This window comes from Caretta caretta, chromosome 2 (assembly GCF_965140235.1).
Source record: "Caretta caretta isolate rCarCar2 chromosome 2, rCarCar1.hap1, whole genome shotgun sequence".
Classification (NCBI taxonomy): Eukaryota; Metazoa; Chordata; order Testudines; family Cheloniidae; genus Caretta; species Caretta caretta.
In genome coordinates this window covers 56415960-56434022 of record NC_134207.1, presented here as the reverse complement: position 1 = coordinate 56434022, position 18063 = coordinate 56415960, and the positions used below count along the sequence as shown (strand labels likewise).

Genomic DNA, 18063 nt, shown 5'->3' with positions numbered 1-18063 from the left:
CCAGACTGCTGCTGGCCACGGACATAACCCAGCCGACTCCTGTCCCCTGACTAAAGCGCAGGCAGGAAGGGGTTAAGCCCTAAGGATGCATTGTGTACCAGGACCCAGGGAACCTGACTGCAGGGGCTTCAGCGAACCTGGCCAGAGAGGTGGCTCAGCAGCAGAGGGTGTCTAGGGGACGGAGCAGCCCCATGCTTCGTGGGGGCAGGACCCAGGATAGGGGCGGAGGGTGAAGAGGGTGCTAAGCCCCTGCCTGGGGGGCTGCTGTGGAGCCTGCGGGCTTGGGGTGTGAACAGATTGGAAATTGTTCCCCTTTCCCCGCCCTGCCCTTCCTCTCCCCACTCTAGAGCTTAGCTGAGGGGCAGAGAGGCTTCCCTGTGCCAGGGCTGTGTAGGGCTTTGGCACACATGGGGATTGGCTTCTCCAGGCCAGCACCCCAGGCCAGAGGGTGTTGGGCTTTCCCAGGGCACCAGCCGAGCCTGAGGCAGTGGGAGAAAGAAGGAGCCTGCTGGCCAGGCTGCTGGCCAGCTGAGTGCTCCGACCAGGAACTGATTCTCTGCCCCACTGGGGGCGGGATGTGGAGGAGCAGCGGGGATGAAGGGACAAAGCAGGGAGAGAACAGAGAGAAGGGGAGCACGTAAAGGGCCACTGGGCGGGTAGAAGAGATGACATGTAACTGGCCGCTGCCTAGCGCTTGCATGCACTTACCAGCGGCTGTGGAATACAGCCAGCACCAGCCGGAAACAGGACAGGGGGCAAGGCCCTGCTGACCGCGAGCCGGCATGCAGTGGGGACTGCACTGACAGACCAACAGGGGAAGCAGCCGGCCCCACATGCTGCAGCTTTGCCCCGCCACCAGCTTTGCACACCCACCCCCATCATCAGCCACTGTCTTATAGTGAGAGTCTCAAGGAGCTCCATCTATTTAGCTTAACAAAGAGAAGGCTAAGGGATGACTTGAAAGTACCTACATGGGAAACAAATATGTGATAAGGGGCTCTTCAGTGTAGCAGAGAAAGTATAACAAGATCAAATGGCTGGAATCTGAAGCTAGTCAAATTTAGACTGGAAATAAAGCATATATTTTTAAAGTGATTAACCCTTGGAACAATTTACCGGGGTTTACTGGATGTTTTTTTCTAAAAGATCTGCTCTAGGAATTATTTTGGAGAAGGTCTATGGCCTGTGTTATACAGGAGTTCAGATGAAATGATCACCTTGGTCCCTTCTGGACTTGAAATCTATGAGTGGACACCTAAATACCTTTGACCCCTCTCCAATTTACCAACATCCTTCCTGATTTGTGGACACCAGAGCTGGAGACCAGTATTCCAGCAGCAGTTGCACCAGTGACTCTCTATTTTTCCTACTTGGGATTCGCCTGTTTATGCAAAAAGATTGCATTAGCCCTTTTGCCACAACATTGCACTGGGAGCTCATGTTCAACTGATCTGCCCCGCAACCAAATCTTTTTTAGAGTCACTGCTTCCCAGGATACAGTCCCCCATCCTTTAAGTATGGCATACATTCTCTGTTCCTAGGTGTACACATTCCTGATGCTATTATATGATGGAAACACATATTTAGGTGTGTACACAAGAAAAACACCTATGTACAGAGAGACAAACAGAAGCACACACAGCATGCAAACTGAGATGCGAGCATCACAAAAACCCAGATCTGGCATATGGATCAGGCCAGATCCAACTAATTTTTGGCCTCCACTCAAATTCCATAGCATCAACAGAGAATAAGTATAGCCACTCCTACGACACCCCAAAATTCCAGACTGTGATGCAGCCTGGTGCATAACCCTTGCAATGACCTGACTCTAGCACCTGGATCCAGATGGATCTTGGCAATTTTTTGCCTCAAACCCCAAACTGTACAGTCTAAACAGATAACAAGTTTAGCTGCTCCTATTTCAGTAGAGAAATCTGTATGTACTCTGATGGATTCCAGATCAACAGCACTGAAAAAACTCACATAGCTGGTGGATCCTTCTGGATTCTGCCAATTTTTAACCTCAGTCCTTTAATTTGTGTTGTCTATGGTGTGTGTGAGTGTCCAAAAACCCCAGACTGCTGCAAACTGGGGCAGCAGTACCCCTGGATGAATGTATCCAGCATGCAGAGTCAGCCTCATCCTACCATTTTTTAGACCCAAGCACCTAATTCATCAAAATAGTCAACATATGTTACCTTTCCCGATTTGGCTAGAAAAATCCAGGCTCTGACAAAGATCCGTGTAAGAACAATTCAAAACCATCTATTTAACAGCTAAATCTTGCTGCATTCAACACCTTTTTTGGGATAAACTTCTAAATTCTACTGCAGGGAGATCAAGTGCAGCTGCTCCTACTCCAGCTGGGGCCCCGGTAATTGGATGGATCCAGCGGGTTGCATGTGTTGGGCCTGAGTTTTTGCAGTGCTGCTGGGCCCTGGGCCAGTTTTGCAGTTGGACCCCTCACCCGTTTAGCTGTTAGGTTAGACTGTAGGGACAGATGGGGCAAACTCTGGCTGGATGCAGGGGTCTGGCCTGGGTTTTCCCAGTACGCATGTGCTAGGATCCAGAATGTTTTGCTGCAGTTGGAGCCGCGTTTGTCTTGCCCTGATTTTGGATTTTTAAGATTTGGAGCTTCGGGGCCAAAACTTGGCTGGATGCAGCTGCAGGATGCGGGCTTTTAACGCGCCCTGGCTCCGGCTCTGGATTTGCTTGGTTCAGTGAGGACCCTTGTTCTCTTGGTAGAATTTGGGGCTGAAAAATCTGCAGGACGGAGGCAGGTAGCTGAAGCTCAGAGGGAGCCAGCTTTTCCCACTCCAGGCAGGGGCTGAGTGGCGCTAAACAGAGCCCCTTCCCGAGTCTCCTGGCGGTGCCGGCCGGGCGGGCGGGATGCTGGTGGGGCGGGGTGGCCAGGGCACGTCACTGGGGGCGCGCTCTAGGCCCGGGATAAATGGCTGGGAGCAAAGCGCTGAGCTTCTGGTACCGGCAGCTGCAGGGAGCAGGAGGGGGCCCCCGAGAGGCCGGAACGAGCGGGGGAAGGGGACTCCCACGTCCAGAGCCGGGGGCCAGGGAAAGTGTCTGCGCGGAGGGGCTGGGACTGGTGCACAAACTTCTCGCCGAGTTTGCAGGCGCAGCCTCCAGCGCGCCCCGGCTCCTGCTCTGCTCTGCTCTGCTGCCCGGGCAAACCCGGCGCGTCTCCCGGCTCTGCGAGGCGGGGAGGAGACGCGGGCGGGCGGCGGACCGAACTCGGCCGCGGCTGGGTGGCTGCAGCCTGGACCGTGGTGTCCGAAAGGCCGGGAGAGGTAAGGGCTTGGCTCGGCATCGTTTGGGAACGGCTCCGCGCCTTGCAGCCCTAACTCCCGCAACGAGCAGCAGCGCCCGGAGCTGCGCTTCTTCCCACGCACCAGTTGAGGACTTCCCGGGGAGACCCGGCTCCTCGCCTGGTTTTCTGTCCAGTTCTCCTCGCCTTCCCAGCCGGGGCCGTGTAACAAAGGGCCTGAGGAGGGAGGGAAGAGGGGAGAGCTCCCAGGTCTGACTTGCTGGAAGACTTAACTCTCCGCGGGGTTGTTGCTCCATCGCGCGCTCTCTGGATGCGTGCTGCTGAGATGAGGAGCAGCCTTGGGGCAGCAGCAGCAGTTGATTTGTCCTTAGAAGCCGGGCGGGTGTGTGATTGAAATGCAGTGGAGGCAGATTGGGGTTTTTTTTTTTCCCCCATAGGAACAGGAGCCAAAAAGCCAGACTTTCTCATTTCAGCATCTTTATTTAATGCCTAATGTGGAGAGTGCAAATTGGCCCAGTAGTATAAGATATCTTCCCTTTTGGAACACTGAGTATACTGGGCACCAGTTCCGCCTCTCTGTGCATTTTCTTCAAGATGCCAGATGTTCCTTTCCCCGCCACTGCTAGGTCCATAACTGGAGCGCTAGGGCATCGGTGTTACAGTGTTAATATACTTAGGACTGGGATGAGGGAGCTACTGTAGATAGCGCACTGCTGCTTTCCAAATTGTAAACCTTCCAAAGTGCAGTAGCGGGCATCAGAAGAACATTCTTGAGGGTAGAACTCCATCTTAAAAACTTCTTTTAAAAGAAGTCATCATTTTTGGTTCTGCAAGCATAATAAATAAACCCTGCTTGACTAACAGGTTTTAATAATCTAAGTTCTGTTGTTAAGTTTGGAGACTCAAAATGTTTTTAAATCTTAAAACAAAAGCTTCTGATCAAGATCAGATTTGAGAGTTCTGATTTTTTTAAAGCTTACTTCATATTCTTTTGGGGGGTTGTTTTCATTTTGGGGTTGGCTGCAAGCCCCTTTAGCTTGAAAACAGCTATATTTATACACTGGGATATTATGAGGACCTAATTAATTTATTCATCTAATTTAGATTGCTTAGTACCTCCCTTTATCAGGTGAAGGCAGTTTATGAAAAAATTGCTTTTATTTATGCAGACGCTTAAGTGTGCTTTACATAACGACCTGAATGATCTTCAATTCATGAGGTCAAAGCCACAGTGTAAAGGATGGGTGTCTGTGTTCTCTGGCATCCCTAGAAACCACACTGGCACACTCTCCTCCCAACTACAGTTTGACTTTTGTTATTTAACAGATTAATTCAGGCCAACACTTTAACCTCAGAATCACTTTACTCTCTCTTATGCCTTCGCAGCCAACAGACCTGGAAGAAAGACTTTGTCCTGGAATTAACCCTGGGGAGTTTTGAGATCGTTCATCATGAAGTGTGTAGCAGAGGAATGGGTCCGAGTAACTGCCTTGCTATTCATAGCTCAAACAGTTTCTGCAATGGTTCTTACCAATGGTACATTATTAGAGGAACTTTTGGAAAAGTACATGGATGAAGATGGTGAGTGGTGGATTGCCAAGCAAAGAGGGAAAAGGGCTATCACAGACAGTGATATGCAAAGTATCTTGGATCTTCATAATAAATTACGGAGTCAGGTGTATCCACCAGCATCCAATATGGAATATATGGTAAGGACAAATTGATAGTGGTGTCCAGAAAGAAATCTTAATGCAGTAGTTGCTGTCATTGTGTAAAATAGCATACTTGCAGTCATTGTTTCTTGATGTTTGTCTTTTTAAAACAGTGTTATAAAATGATGAAATGCAACGGAATATATTTGGGAGCTAAAAGATAAGCAGGGTGCTAAACTGGAAACATTGCATTGCAAAGTAGCACAGGTTCTTCCTAGCTCCTAAACTGGTATATTTCTCTGTTTAATATATTAGTATGTGATAATTTCCCTTTGTTTTTGGCCTTTTTTTTCCCCTCAGTGTGTATTTAGTGTTTGTTGAACCTAAAGCTTTCACTTTTCTCAACTTCTGTTGTTTTTTATAATTTAGGTTTCATTATGACTGGGGCCCTACCAAATTCAGGGTCCATTTTGGTCAATTTCAAGGTCGTAGGATTTAAAAAGTAGTCAATTTCACAGTTTCAGATGTTTATATCTGAAATTTCAGGATGTTGTAATCGTGTGGGTCCTGACCCAAAGGAAGGCCATGGAGAGGTGGGGGGGGCAGTTGCAAGGCTATTGTAGGGGGGTGGGTTGTGGGATTGCCACCCTTGTTTCTGCGATGCTGCTGGTAGGTATGCTGCCATCAGAGCTGGGCAGCTGGAGAGCAGCAGCGGCTGCTGGCTGGATGTGCAGCTCTAAAGCTAGCATCACCGCCAGCAGCATTGCAGAAGTGAGGGTCACAGGGTATGGGGAGCTGGTTACCATATGTTCCTGTTTTCCTGACAGCCTCCTGCCCGGGTCCGGGGCTGACAGCCACCCTCACTTCTGTGCTGCCTTCAGAGCTGGGCTCCCAGCCAGCAGCCACTGAGATTCCTGCAGCTGGGGGAGGTTCCCAGAGGTGGGTGTGACGGGGCTTCATGAGTGGCCCCTGCATGGGAAGAGGAAGTCCCATCACTAGTCAGCCTGGGCTGGGATTAGCAGCTGGAATCTGGTGCACAGTAGGAGCCCGCGGCTGGGGCACTCCCAGTCCTGCCCCTGCCCTCAATAGCCAGATTTCATGGTCCATGAAAGGTTTTTCACAGCCAGGAATTTGGTAGGGCCCTATTTATGATCCTACTTACTTATTAGAGCATATTGGGAATACTAAAATTCTATCCTTGGAACTCCTCAAAAGGCCAGTGGCCTGACAAGAATGGGACGATTGTTTTATTACTCTTACATCTGCAGAAAAATTCAAACTTTGTCACAATGTTCATATATTTTATATTTTTTACTATACAAATAACAAGGAGATTGCATTATTATAGGCAGGGCTGATCGCACCCCTTTTACTAAGGTTGCCCAGCAGTTCCCATCATAAGATCCTGTTTCAGTGGCTTATAATTTAGCCAAACGTGAACTGTTCAGGCTGAAAATTTCCATGCAAGGTATGTGCCACAGGCTGGTTGTTCTTTGTTTTGTTTCGTTTTGCTTTTAAATTTCAGCTACAGCAGTTCAGCCATATGCAAAGATGAGGCTAGGAAAAAATATGTTTTATTCTTGCTAAAAAATTCTGATGACCATTGAAAACTATGCTTTGGAACAGGAAATTTAAATTTGTCAAGCAGGCAGTCTTTGTGTTAGAGCAGTGCTTTTGTTATCCACGTGAAATCCACTCAAGTTTAAGACAAGTTAGAAGCCTTTTAAAAATCTCAGTTTGCACATGCTCAGTAGAGACTTATTAGATTTTAGCAGCTAAAGTTCCTGACAATTCTATTTGTGCCGAACATTCTCCAGCGTGGGGCTGAGCAGGACTTTCTTTGCAATTGCAGCTGTAGGGCTGCTGTGGGCCAGGTTTGGGCATCTGAATTGAAAGCAGGAAGACAATTTCTTCTCTGCTGTTAATGACCCCCGTGCTGGGTTCAGGCATGGAGGAGGAGGCTGCCTTATTTGAATGCAGTGGAAACAATAGGTGGACCTGTGCAGGGTGGGGTGAGGTAGATGGAACAAGGAGCCAGGAGAGGGGTTCAGACTCGGACTAGAGACTGGTTGGTGATGGGGCAGGAGGGACTGGGACTTGACAAGAAGACTGGAACTCAGAGTTGACTGGGACTCTGACTGGGACTCAGAGTGGGGACTGACTTACTGGGCAAAGAGATTGGAAGGTAGGAAGGGAAACAGGTGAGGGAAGATACTGGATGAGGAACCTGGGTGGGAGACTGGAACTGGTTGGACAAATAGACTGGGACAGTGAAGTGGTGGGATAGATGTAGGGGGAAACTGTGGTTGGTTGAAGAGCCCAAGGAAGGTGTTTGGGACAGGGAGGCATTGAGGATAGAGAATGTGGATGGGAGGCAACCGGAGGCCAGAGTGGGGGAGAGAAACAAATTGGATGAGGAGCCAGGAAATGGGGACCTGAAACTTACTCAACAAGGAGACTTGGGACATGGTGCTGGGGGTGGGAGGGAACTAGGAATGGCTAGTCAAGAAGACAGACTAGGAATTGGGGGGATGGGGACACTGGAACTGGGATAGAGAGTCAGGAGTGCTGAGACTAGGACTGGGTGGGTCAGGAGGCTAGGACTGGGATGAGAAATTTTGAGATGTGGAGACTGGATCAAGGAGAACGGGACTGGGATGTGTCGCCAGGGATGGGGAAGATGTAGGAATGGGTCAGGAACAGGTTGGGAAGGAAGTGGTGGACGAGGTTATGCTGGAGTGAAATGGACAGAAGAGTCTGTGCCCACTAGAACACACTTTTCCCCAGAGCCTGGAATGGAACCCAAGTTTCCTGAATCTCATCTAGCCTTTCTGTGCTATCAGCAAATATCTGTGAAACCCACTGGCAAAGCGCCTCATCCTCCTCTAGTGTTGGCCCACATAGAGGGTAACAACTTACTACTGCTATCACTCTGTTAGCTCAAGTGCCAGAGGTGTGTGTAGTGGATCTAAAGGTTCCAACCCTGCTGATGACCCACATGGGTGTCAATATGATGCTACATAGTGGGGTTTCTTATTTTTCAGTTTGTTTTTTTCATAACCTAGGAAATTACAAAAAAAAATCTATGTTAAAAAAAAATAATTAAGGTTGGAAAGTGAAGTAAGCACTCAAAAGTTAGGAAATGCTATAATTAAGGTTGCCTGTGCAACCTTATTGCCACCCCCTTGTGTGTTTGTGTTATGATACAGTCTTTTGTTATATGATCAAATACTAATTTTTTTACAGGACCACTACCTCATTCACTGCCCAGGATGGATTTGCTCTGGGGATTTATAGATTACAAGGCCACAAGGGACCACTGTGATCATCTAGTTTGACCTCCTGTGTAGTGCCAAGGCCATAGGTCTTCCCCGAATTAATTCCTATTTGAACTAGAGCATCTTTTTTAAGAAAAACATCTTAATCAGGGTTGTTTAGTGTGAGACACTGTTGTTTATAGGCATCCCTGCTTTATGTGTTGTCCAAGTTGGAAAGTGTGTAATGAAAGAGGCAGGGGATTGCAGGAAGAGAAAGGATGGTCTCAGGGTTAGGGGAGTTGAATACAGTACTATCCAGGCAAACTGAATTCTGTCCCTGCCCTTGAGACAGGTTTCCTGTATGAGTCTGATGAAGACATTTACACCAAACTCTTACAGTGGTCCCTAATTGTGCTTTCCTCATTTTCTGGGTGCCTGACTTGAGACCATGGCGTCTGATTTGTGGAAGGGTTGAGTACTCACAGCTGCAACGGAAGTCCATGGGATCTGTGCTTTGAACAAACATAATGCTATATAATGTTAAGTAGTCTGAAAAATCAGAGCCTGGGTATCTCAGATTGGGCACCTGAAATTAGTGAACGCTTCTGAGCTTAGTCTTTATGTGCCTCCAATTCCCATCTGTACAATGGAGAAAATACTAGGGCTGTCAAGCGATTTAAAAAAAATTAATCACGATTACTCGTGCAGTTAAACAATAGAATACCATTTATTTTAGATATTTTGGGGTGTTTACTACATTTTCAAATATATTAATTTTAATTACAACACAGAATACAATGTGTACAGTACTCACTTTATATTTTTTATGACAAATATTTGCACAGTAAAAAAATGTATTTTTCAGTTCACCTCATACAAATACTGTAGTGCAATCTCTTTATCATGAAAGTTGAACTTACAAATGTAGAATTATGTGCAAAAATAATTGCATTCAAAAACAAAAGAATGTAAAACTTTAGAGCCTACAAGTCCACTCAGTCCTACTCCTTGGTCAGCCAATCACTCAAACAAACAAGATTGGTTACAATTTGCAAGAGATAATACTGCCTGCTTCTTGTTTACAATGTCACCTGAAAGTGAGAACAGGCATTCACATGGCACTGTTGTAGCTGGCATTGCAAGATATTTATGTGCCAGATGCGCTAAAAATTCATATGTCCCTTCAAGCTTCAACCACCATACCAGAGGTATGCTGATGATGGGTTCTGCTTGATAATGATCCAAAGCAGTGCAGACGGACGCATGTTCATTTTCCTCATCTGAGTCAGATGCCACCAGTAGAAGGTTGATTTTCTTTTTTGGTGGTTTGGGTTCTCTAGTTTCTGCATCAGAGTGTTACTCTTTTAAGATTTATAAAAGCATGCTCCACACCTCATCCCTCTCAGATTTTGAATGGCACTTCAGATTCTTAATCCTTGAGTAGTGTAGCTATTTTTAGAAATCTCACATTGGTACCTTCTTTGCATTTTTTCAAATCTGCTGTGAAAGTGTTCTTATAACGAACATTTGCTGGGTCATCATCCGAGACTGCTATAACGTGAATTGCAGATTGCATAAATGCAGATTGCAGGTAAAACAGAGCAGGAGACATACAGTTCTCCCCCCAAGGAGTACAGTCACAAATTTAATTGACGCATTATATTTTTAACGAGCATCATGAGCATGGAAGCATGTCCTCTGGAATGGTGGCCGAAGCATGAAGGGGCATATGAATGTTTAGCGTCTCTGGCATGTAATTACCTTGCAACGCTGGCTACAAAAGTGACATGCGAACACCTCTTTTCACTTTCAGGTGACAGTGTAAAAAAGAAGCAGGCAGCAATATCTCTCGTCAGTGTAAACAAACTTTTCAGAAAGATTGGCAAAATAAGAAGTAGGACTGAGTGGACTTGTAGGCTCTAAAGTTTTATACTGTTTTGTTTTTGAGTGCAGTTATGTAACCAAAAAAAAAATCTGCACTTGTAAGTTACACTTTTGCGATAAAGAGATTGCACTTCAGTACTTGTATGAGGTGAACTGAAAAATACTATTTCTTTTGTTTATCATTTTTACAGTGCATATATTTATAATAAAATATAATAATTGTGATGGGGCAAGGCCAGATGGCTATAGAAAAGTAATGGGAGATAGATATATTAGCTCCAGGCTAAACAAATCCCTGGTACCAGGATAAGTGAAATGGCAGCTGCTCCAGGTGAATTAAGACACCTGGAGCCAATTAAGAACTTTCCAGAAGGCAGGGAGAATGCTAGGTCGATTGGGACACCTGAAGCCAATCAGGGGCTGGCTGAAACTAGTTAAAAGCCTCCAAGTTAGTCAAGTGGGTGTGCATGTCAGGAGCTGTGGGAGGAAGTTGCGCTGTTGGAGAGGCTGAGTAGTACACACCATATCAGGCACAAGGAAGGAGGCCCTGAGGAAAGGGTGAAGTGGAGCTTGAGGAAGTGAGGGCTACTGTTGGGGAAGTAGCCCAGGGAATTGTACATGTCATGTTTTTAAAAGGTCAGCTACTATAGCTGATACTATTAGGGTCCCTGGGCTGGAGCCCAGAGTAGAGGGTGTGGGAGGGAGCCCACCTTTGCTCCCTGATTAATCACTGAGACTGGGAGACAACAGAGACGGTGCAAGGAAGGATAACTTCTCCTCACCTCCCTCGCTGGCTTATGATGAAAATGGTTCAGTAGACTGTGACCCTTGTCTCTAGAGAGAGAGGTTACGTGGAGGGTCACAGTGAACCTCTGAGGCTAGCAAAATCCGCCAGGAAACGCAGGACCCACGGAGGCAAGGACAGAGCTTTGTCACATAATATAAAGTGAGCACTGTGCACTTTGTATTCTGTGTTGTAATTGAAATCAATATTGAAAATGTAGAAAAACATCCAAAAATATTCAATTTTCAATTGGTATTCTATTGTTATAAGTGTGATTAATCACGATTAGTTTTTTTAATGGCGATTAACTTTTTTGAGTTAATCAGAGGAGTTAACTGTGATTAATTGACATCCCTAGAAAATGCCACCCCTCAACTCTCAGGGGTGTTGTGACAATAAATGCTCAAAATGAGTTAGGCTCCTAAATTCTACTCTGGCTTCTCACTTCCACTGATTTCAGTAAAAGTAAGGAGCCGAAATAGATGTCAGAGCATTTAGCCCTTAGATAGTATAGTGATGAGCAAAGTGGCTGTCCCTAGGGCTATTCGGGGCCTGGGACAACCTCCCCACTCCAGCTGAGGCCCTGCCCCCAATCCACCCCTTCCCCCAAACCCTCACCCCCGCCCCACCTCTTTCCAGCTCCACCCCTTCCCCCAGGTGTTGCTTGGAGCCAGCAGAGCGGAGCGGGGCAGTCTGGGGCCAGGTCGCTCGCTGCTGCTGGTGCCAGGCCCCCCACCAGGATGGATTTGATTTAAATCAAATTGATTTAAATCATGATTTAAATCACTAGTCAGGAAGGCTCAATTTAATCATGGATTTCTACATAAAAGTGCATTCTTGTTGGTTGTTATAACCTTAATACATATTCTTCACAACTCAGAGATAGATGTAGGTTTCATTTTTAGAAGGTACACACTATACATTTTTAAACTGTGATTTATTTTGAAAACTTTTCTGATTAGTTTTACAGCTATATCAGAAAATGAATGATTGGTTATTTCATTTACCAACGGTAATTGAAGCAGATATTTATGAAGTCATTGGAACGTGAACTATCTCCAATTCAACAGGTTAATCATTAATATTTGGAGGGTTTTCTTGCCATGCTGTATTAGGAGGAGAACATCACCAGACAGACATTTAAATTGTTTTATTTAACTAAAACAACGTTCAGTATTCTGGATTTTTTTCTTCAACAGCAAACATACAAGCATTTGAATTTTTGAATCTAATTAAACATTCAAGTTTTTTAAAATCAGGTTTGTTTTTGTTAAAATTGTTTTTTATCTAAAATAGTTAAATGAAATATTAAAAAACCCCACCCAAAAATTAAATTGACTGTCAGCCAGGTCAACATGAGAAACTTAAAATATTGGCTTCTGCAGCTAACTCAGTTGTCTTCACCTTCATTTTCCTGTTTGTTCATAATCTGGAAAAGAAAAACGAGCTTTCCTGCTTTTTCAGGTCCCAAACAATTTCTCAATTTGGAATTAATTAGTCCAAAGGAAGAAAATATTCTTTCTGCACCGGCAGAAGAAGCTACTGCTGTTAAAAGTGAGATTATCACTTCAACAGTCTCTGAATCCAAGTGCTTAAGTGACTTCCACCAGTTCACTGGTGTGTCTTTCTTTAAAACATCATTAGCAAACATATATTTCTTGAATGGTTCACTTTAGCTCTGAAGTTTATTATAGTTGGTATTATGGAGGGAGGATTGCTGGACGTCCATGTCATAGCCAACTCTTCTTCAGCTGTTAAAGTTTGACCCTGGTACCTAGTATTGAGAATATTTGCAAGAAAATGAGCTGGAGATAGTGCTTGTCCCATTCATTTTTTTTTTTAGTGCTTGTAATTTAACTCTGTCATTGCATATTTCTCTTTTTAAGATCTCACTTGGTTCCTTCCAAATTTCAACAGCGTCAGCAATAAAACAGCTATTTCCCTGCGTTTTGTTCAAGGCTACAGAAATAGGCTTCAGGGTACTCAGCATATGTTCAGTTTTTCTCTTAAGCCCAATGTTGAGAACTTTGGCTGTCACAGTGCCATCTATTTCTTCACAATTTTGTTCACAAACTGTCATCAGATTAGGCCAGTTCTTGATATAGTGCTCAAAACAGTCCACTCCTGAGTTCCATTGTATGTCTTGGGGGAGCGTTAGTTGGTTCCTCCCACTTTTTTCAGAGCAGCTGCTGCAAAGTGATTGTTACGGAAGTATTTTGCAATTTTAACATTAACCTTTTTGTCTGGAACACTGAAGTCTTTGGCTAGGAGGTGCATCAAATGAGTACTGCAACCATATATTATTAGCCTGGGACTCTCTTCACTCTCTTCTAAATTTCTTCTCGTCTTGCATACATTTGCAGCATTGTCTGTGACCAAGCTGCATACTAGGCATTTGAATTTTTTTTCACAGTTATAGCTTTTACTGCTACTTCTTGTAAGTATTCTGCTGTGTGTGCATTTCCTGATGTATCAATTGTTTCTGTAAGGAAGACATTCCCTTCTTCTGTTGTCACACAAGCACATACAACATGATCATTGGGGACATTTCTCCACCCATCAAGACTCAGGTTAACAATTTCACCCTCTAGACCTTTTGCACGACACTCAATTTCTCTTTCATACACTTTATCCAGAATTTGCCTGCAACATCTGCTCTGTTGGGTGGACTGTATCCTGGTCTTAATGGCTGAACCATATAAATAAAGTGTGGGTTCTCAATCATATAGAAAGGAGAGTTTGTTGCATAAACAAACTGGGCAATTTTTTTCATCAATTACCTCTTTTTGTAACACAGTTATTTAATTATTATTACCATACTGCTCATCTAGTATTACTCATTGCATTCACTGACACTCAGTACTACTTCAAAGGTGAAATGGTAAAAGGAAGATCTGCCTATTTCAGCTATTTATTGTTTATCACAACTGCATCTAAAATGATAGTACCATAGAGTAACAACTATATATTTTTTTTGCTCAAACATGAGAATTCAAGAATAGTCCAGAAGGAAGACAGGCAGTCCTTAAGAAAGAAGTATGAAATAAAAAAGTTTACCAACCTGAAGATCCTGCATGTTTAGACATGTTCCCTTCATCATCTTCAACGCAGCTTCCTCCTGAGAAGGAACACTTCTCATGATGTTGTTTCATTAGGACAACCAGGCCTTGCATTTCTTTGTTACACTGTTTGCATTTTGCACGCATGCCTGTCTTACCCACAGGTAGAGGAACTTCATTAAAATATTCCCAAACTGGGTCTCTTTTATGGCCTGCTGCCATTATATGTTTTCCCTTCTAGTGAGAGAATGGTATGGTACATCTCAAATCAATGAAGGCTACACTCAGAAAGACCTCAAGACTTCCGGAATATGCTGCTCAAATAGTTTCACTTTTGTTTCTACTGCCTGTCCCTCCCTTCTCACATTTATCTCTAGACTTCTTGTCCTTGTCCAGATCTATTCTGCCCCCAATAATCTTCTATTCATTGAACTTTTTGAAACTTTGCACTTTTAGAGAGAGGTAAGGGATTGACTCTGTGTACACAAATTTGCAGAGGGACAATAGGATTGAGGTCTGTTATTTCTCACCTCTAGATATTTATTTATTTTAAAACATTTTTGCTGTTAACAAGCATGTTATCTCTGGAGACACAAATCCACAGTTTGAGAACTGCAAAACTAAGCATCTCTGATGGTATCTTCTAGAGTGAGCACTGAGTCCTATTGGATAGATAGAAAGATTAACCTAAATAATCTATACAGAAGCCCCTGGAACCCCATTAGATTGGATCCCTGATCCATGAACTATTGGAATTCCTTTACAAAACTTTTCTTAAACATTACATAAATATATTGTCTCATACTATAGAATTAGAATTTATAATCCGTATTCCATGATGAGATACATTATAGCTCAAAGATATCTTAATTAAAACTATCTTTAGATTTTTTATTTAAATCGGATTTTTTTTTAAATAATTTATTTTTGTCCACCCTGCCCCCCACTAGCCCTCCAGGCCGCCCTGGACCCCATGTCCTGAAGCGCAGGGCCCCCCAAAGCACAGTGATGAGCACCATAGAAAAGCTTATGAGGAAATTAATAATGCCATCTCCAGAGCAGAGTTGAATTGAGTGTGTTAAGTAAAGCATGGGGCCACATACTGAAGAAAAATAGGAATACAAGGACTTGGACAGCTGCTCATTATTTGAATTCCATCCATTCTGTGCACTGAATGAGGCCAGGGCTCTGTAGAAAAAATAGTATGTGATCATGTAATTAAAGACTGTATGATAAGGCATACACATCTAGTGTTGCACAGACAACCTTAATTCTGGTATTTCGTAACTTTTGAGTGCTTGACTTTGCAACTTTAACTTTTTTTTTTTTTTGGTAGGTAATATGGTATATAGAGAACTAAATGCTGAGACAGTCAGTGCACATTTTCATGTTCCAAGAGACACTTTAGTAATAGAAAAGAGCAATTTTTCTTAAAGAAATATTGCCCTCCAAAATAAATTATAGCCACTTGCAGAATGTCTGGTTTTAGTAATTATAGGGTCCTATGTTTTCTGGATCTGGGTTTTGAAACTAAGATTAAAGTAGGCAAGATTTGTTAGGTGCCTTTAGCTATTGATAGCCCTACAGTTGGGTCCTAGTTCATGACTCGGCTCCTAGATGTACCTATAATACAAATAATAAATGATGATAATAGAATTGAGCCTTGGCTGCTAATTGAAAAATAAAGGTGGGGGACCAAATTTTATACTCCGATTTGAAGCACAAGCAACAATAAAAAATGAATTATGGAGACCCCCTGGAGATTTTATTCCCGTACATTTTTTTTTTGTCTGCTTGTATTTTACATTAGGAACATCAGGTCTTATTGAAAGTTGAGCTGCACCGTTCCTTAGCAGCCCTCAGCTGTGGAGGAGGAAAAGTTCAGTCTTTAAGAGAGAAAGCTTTTATCCTAAAAGTTTGTCAGAGTTTGAGTTGAGCAGGATTTAACAAAAACAAAAGGAAAAAAATCAAAGTTTAAAAGGTTCTCCTATTCTCTTGTGTGTTCCCTGAGTGAAGTGGGGTAGGGAGAATAATCTTGCACTGCCCTACCCCCTTTGATATACCCAAAGGGAGTGTACCCAGGGTGCTGGGACTACAAAGTATAGCTGACCCTTACTTGGGATGTGCATGGGAGAAAGATTTCTTACACTCTCTGTTCTTTGGCAGTAGCCAATGTAAAGATTCATCAGGCAGACAGCGGTAAAGAATAATATTAATAAGATAAACATACAATCATGCATGATTTTCTGATGACATTAGAATGACTGGATTTTGATTTTGCCTCATCCTGTGATGTTGATTTGCAATGATGCAATGTCAACTGTATATGATGATGTTACAGTGTAATGCTCCTGGGGGAATTCTGTGCCACAGCGCAATGCGGAATTATGCAGAAATATTTGGTGTGCAGAATATTCTCCCCGCCAATAGGCTGCAGAGATGTTGGCTGCCACTAGGAGTCGCTGGACCCAGCAGAGCCCTGGACGAGGCCAGGGAAAGACGAGGCCAGGGAGGTGGGAGAGGGAGGGATCTGGAGGATTCCCAGGGCTCCCTGAAGGAAGGAGGCAGCAGTGTGCAGGAAACCTGGGACCCAGCATCAAGCTGTTTCTCCCTCTGGATCCTTGTGCTCTAGTAGGGTAGGGTCTGTGAGTGTCTGGGCCAGGGGGGCCCTGCAGCTGGTCTCTGGGGGGCTAGAGGGTGTGAGTATCTGGCCCCCTGGCTGGGCTCTGTGGGGGAACGGGCAGAGAAGCAGGAAGAAGTAGGGGTTTCTTTAATGTTCTACTCCTGGGGGAATTTTTGTGTCTTATTGTTACAGACATACTTGCTGACAGGTATTTTGAAATACATTTCCAAAATAATTGAAACTGGTGTGATTATATAATGTTATATTGACAAATAAAATTTGCAGAATTTTATAGAATTTTAAAATATTAGGCACAGAATTCTTTAATTTTTTCGCACAGAATTCCCCCCAGGAGTAACTGTAAGTATGGTGAAAAGAAAAGGAGGACTTGTGGCACCTTAGAGATTTGTTAGTCTCTAAGGTGCCACAAGTCCTCCTTTTCTTTTTGTGGATACAGACTAACACGGCTGCTACTCTGAAACCTGTAAGTATAGTGTGGCTCTTGGAGATTCCACTGGGTCTCTTGGGGTTTATGGCTGACAGCTAATTATTTAGACCCTGATTTTATAAAATAAGCTTTCACTTTAAATCCTAGCTTTCTTTTTCATCACGAACCTTACTTTTCTGTACATGACAGGAAATATTTCGGCCTATTTTAGTCTAGAAATGTATCAAATCACAAGCTACAATAAGATCTACATTAGTGCTAGCTGTGTATAGTCACATTGCATCTTTTTTCACAGGCCACTCTCTTGAACGGTAAGGCAGTTTTCAAACCCACCCTCAAATAGGTATTCACATGAACCCCTCCCACAATGTGACATGAGTAGAATCAGCACATCTCTTTGGGTTATGAGTGATGAGTCATAACATGCATTATGAAAATGCTACATACAATGGAAATGTGCATATGTTATGTAAATGTAGGCCCACATTCTGTTTTGCATTGTATAAGTATGCTACGGAGAAAAGACTGAATAAGGAGCTTATCCTTTCCTTGTTCCTCATTGCCCCCTTGTGCACCTGTGCAGAGGAGCAACTCAGGTCTAACTAAAAAGAAAAGGAGTACTTGTGGCACCTTAAAGACTAACAAATTTATTTGCGCATAAGCTTTCGTGAGCTACAGCTCACTTCATGAATGCATCCAATGAAGTGAGCTGTAGCTCACGAAAGCTTATGCTCAAATAAATTTGTTAGTCTCTAAGGTGCCACAAGTCTTCCTTTTCTTTTTGCAGATACAGACTAACACGGTTGCTACTCTGAAATCAGGTCTAACTAGCACTCAAGAGAGCACAAAGAGGCAACAACTCTGCTTTCTGACTGTCCACAGCCTCTGAGGAGCAGTGTGCGTTGTCTAATGTGCTCCATTCAGCCTTTAGCAGTTACTCTGGTGTGCAGCATATACTAATCTAAGGTTTTGCTAATCTGTTTTAAAAACATGCAGATTTTTAAAACTGTGCCATTTCCGATCTTGTGCCCTTGATTGTGGTGGTGTTTGCACTCCAGTCTCTGCATTGCTTC

At 43.8% G+C, this 18063-nt stretch overlaps 1 protein-coding gene across 1 annotated transcript in view; it reads left to right on the top strand.

The window, feature by feature from the left end:
* Positions 1-2962: 2962 nt before the first annotated feature.
* CRISPLD1 (cysteine rich secretory protein LCCL domain containing 1) overlaps positions 2963-18063 on the top strand; it is a 66143-nt gene continuing 51042 nt past the window's right edge. Inside the window, exons 1-2 of the mRNA XM_048840991.2 lie at positions 2963-3305; positions 4670-4992. Of these exons, the coding sequence (XP_048696948.1) occupies positions 4735-4992 (258 nt within the window). The 5' untranslated portion in view covers positions 2963-3305; positions 4670-4734. The remainder of the gene's footprint in view (positions 3306-4669; positions 4993-18063) is intronic.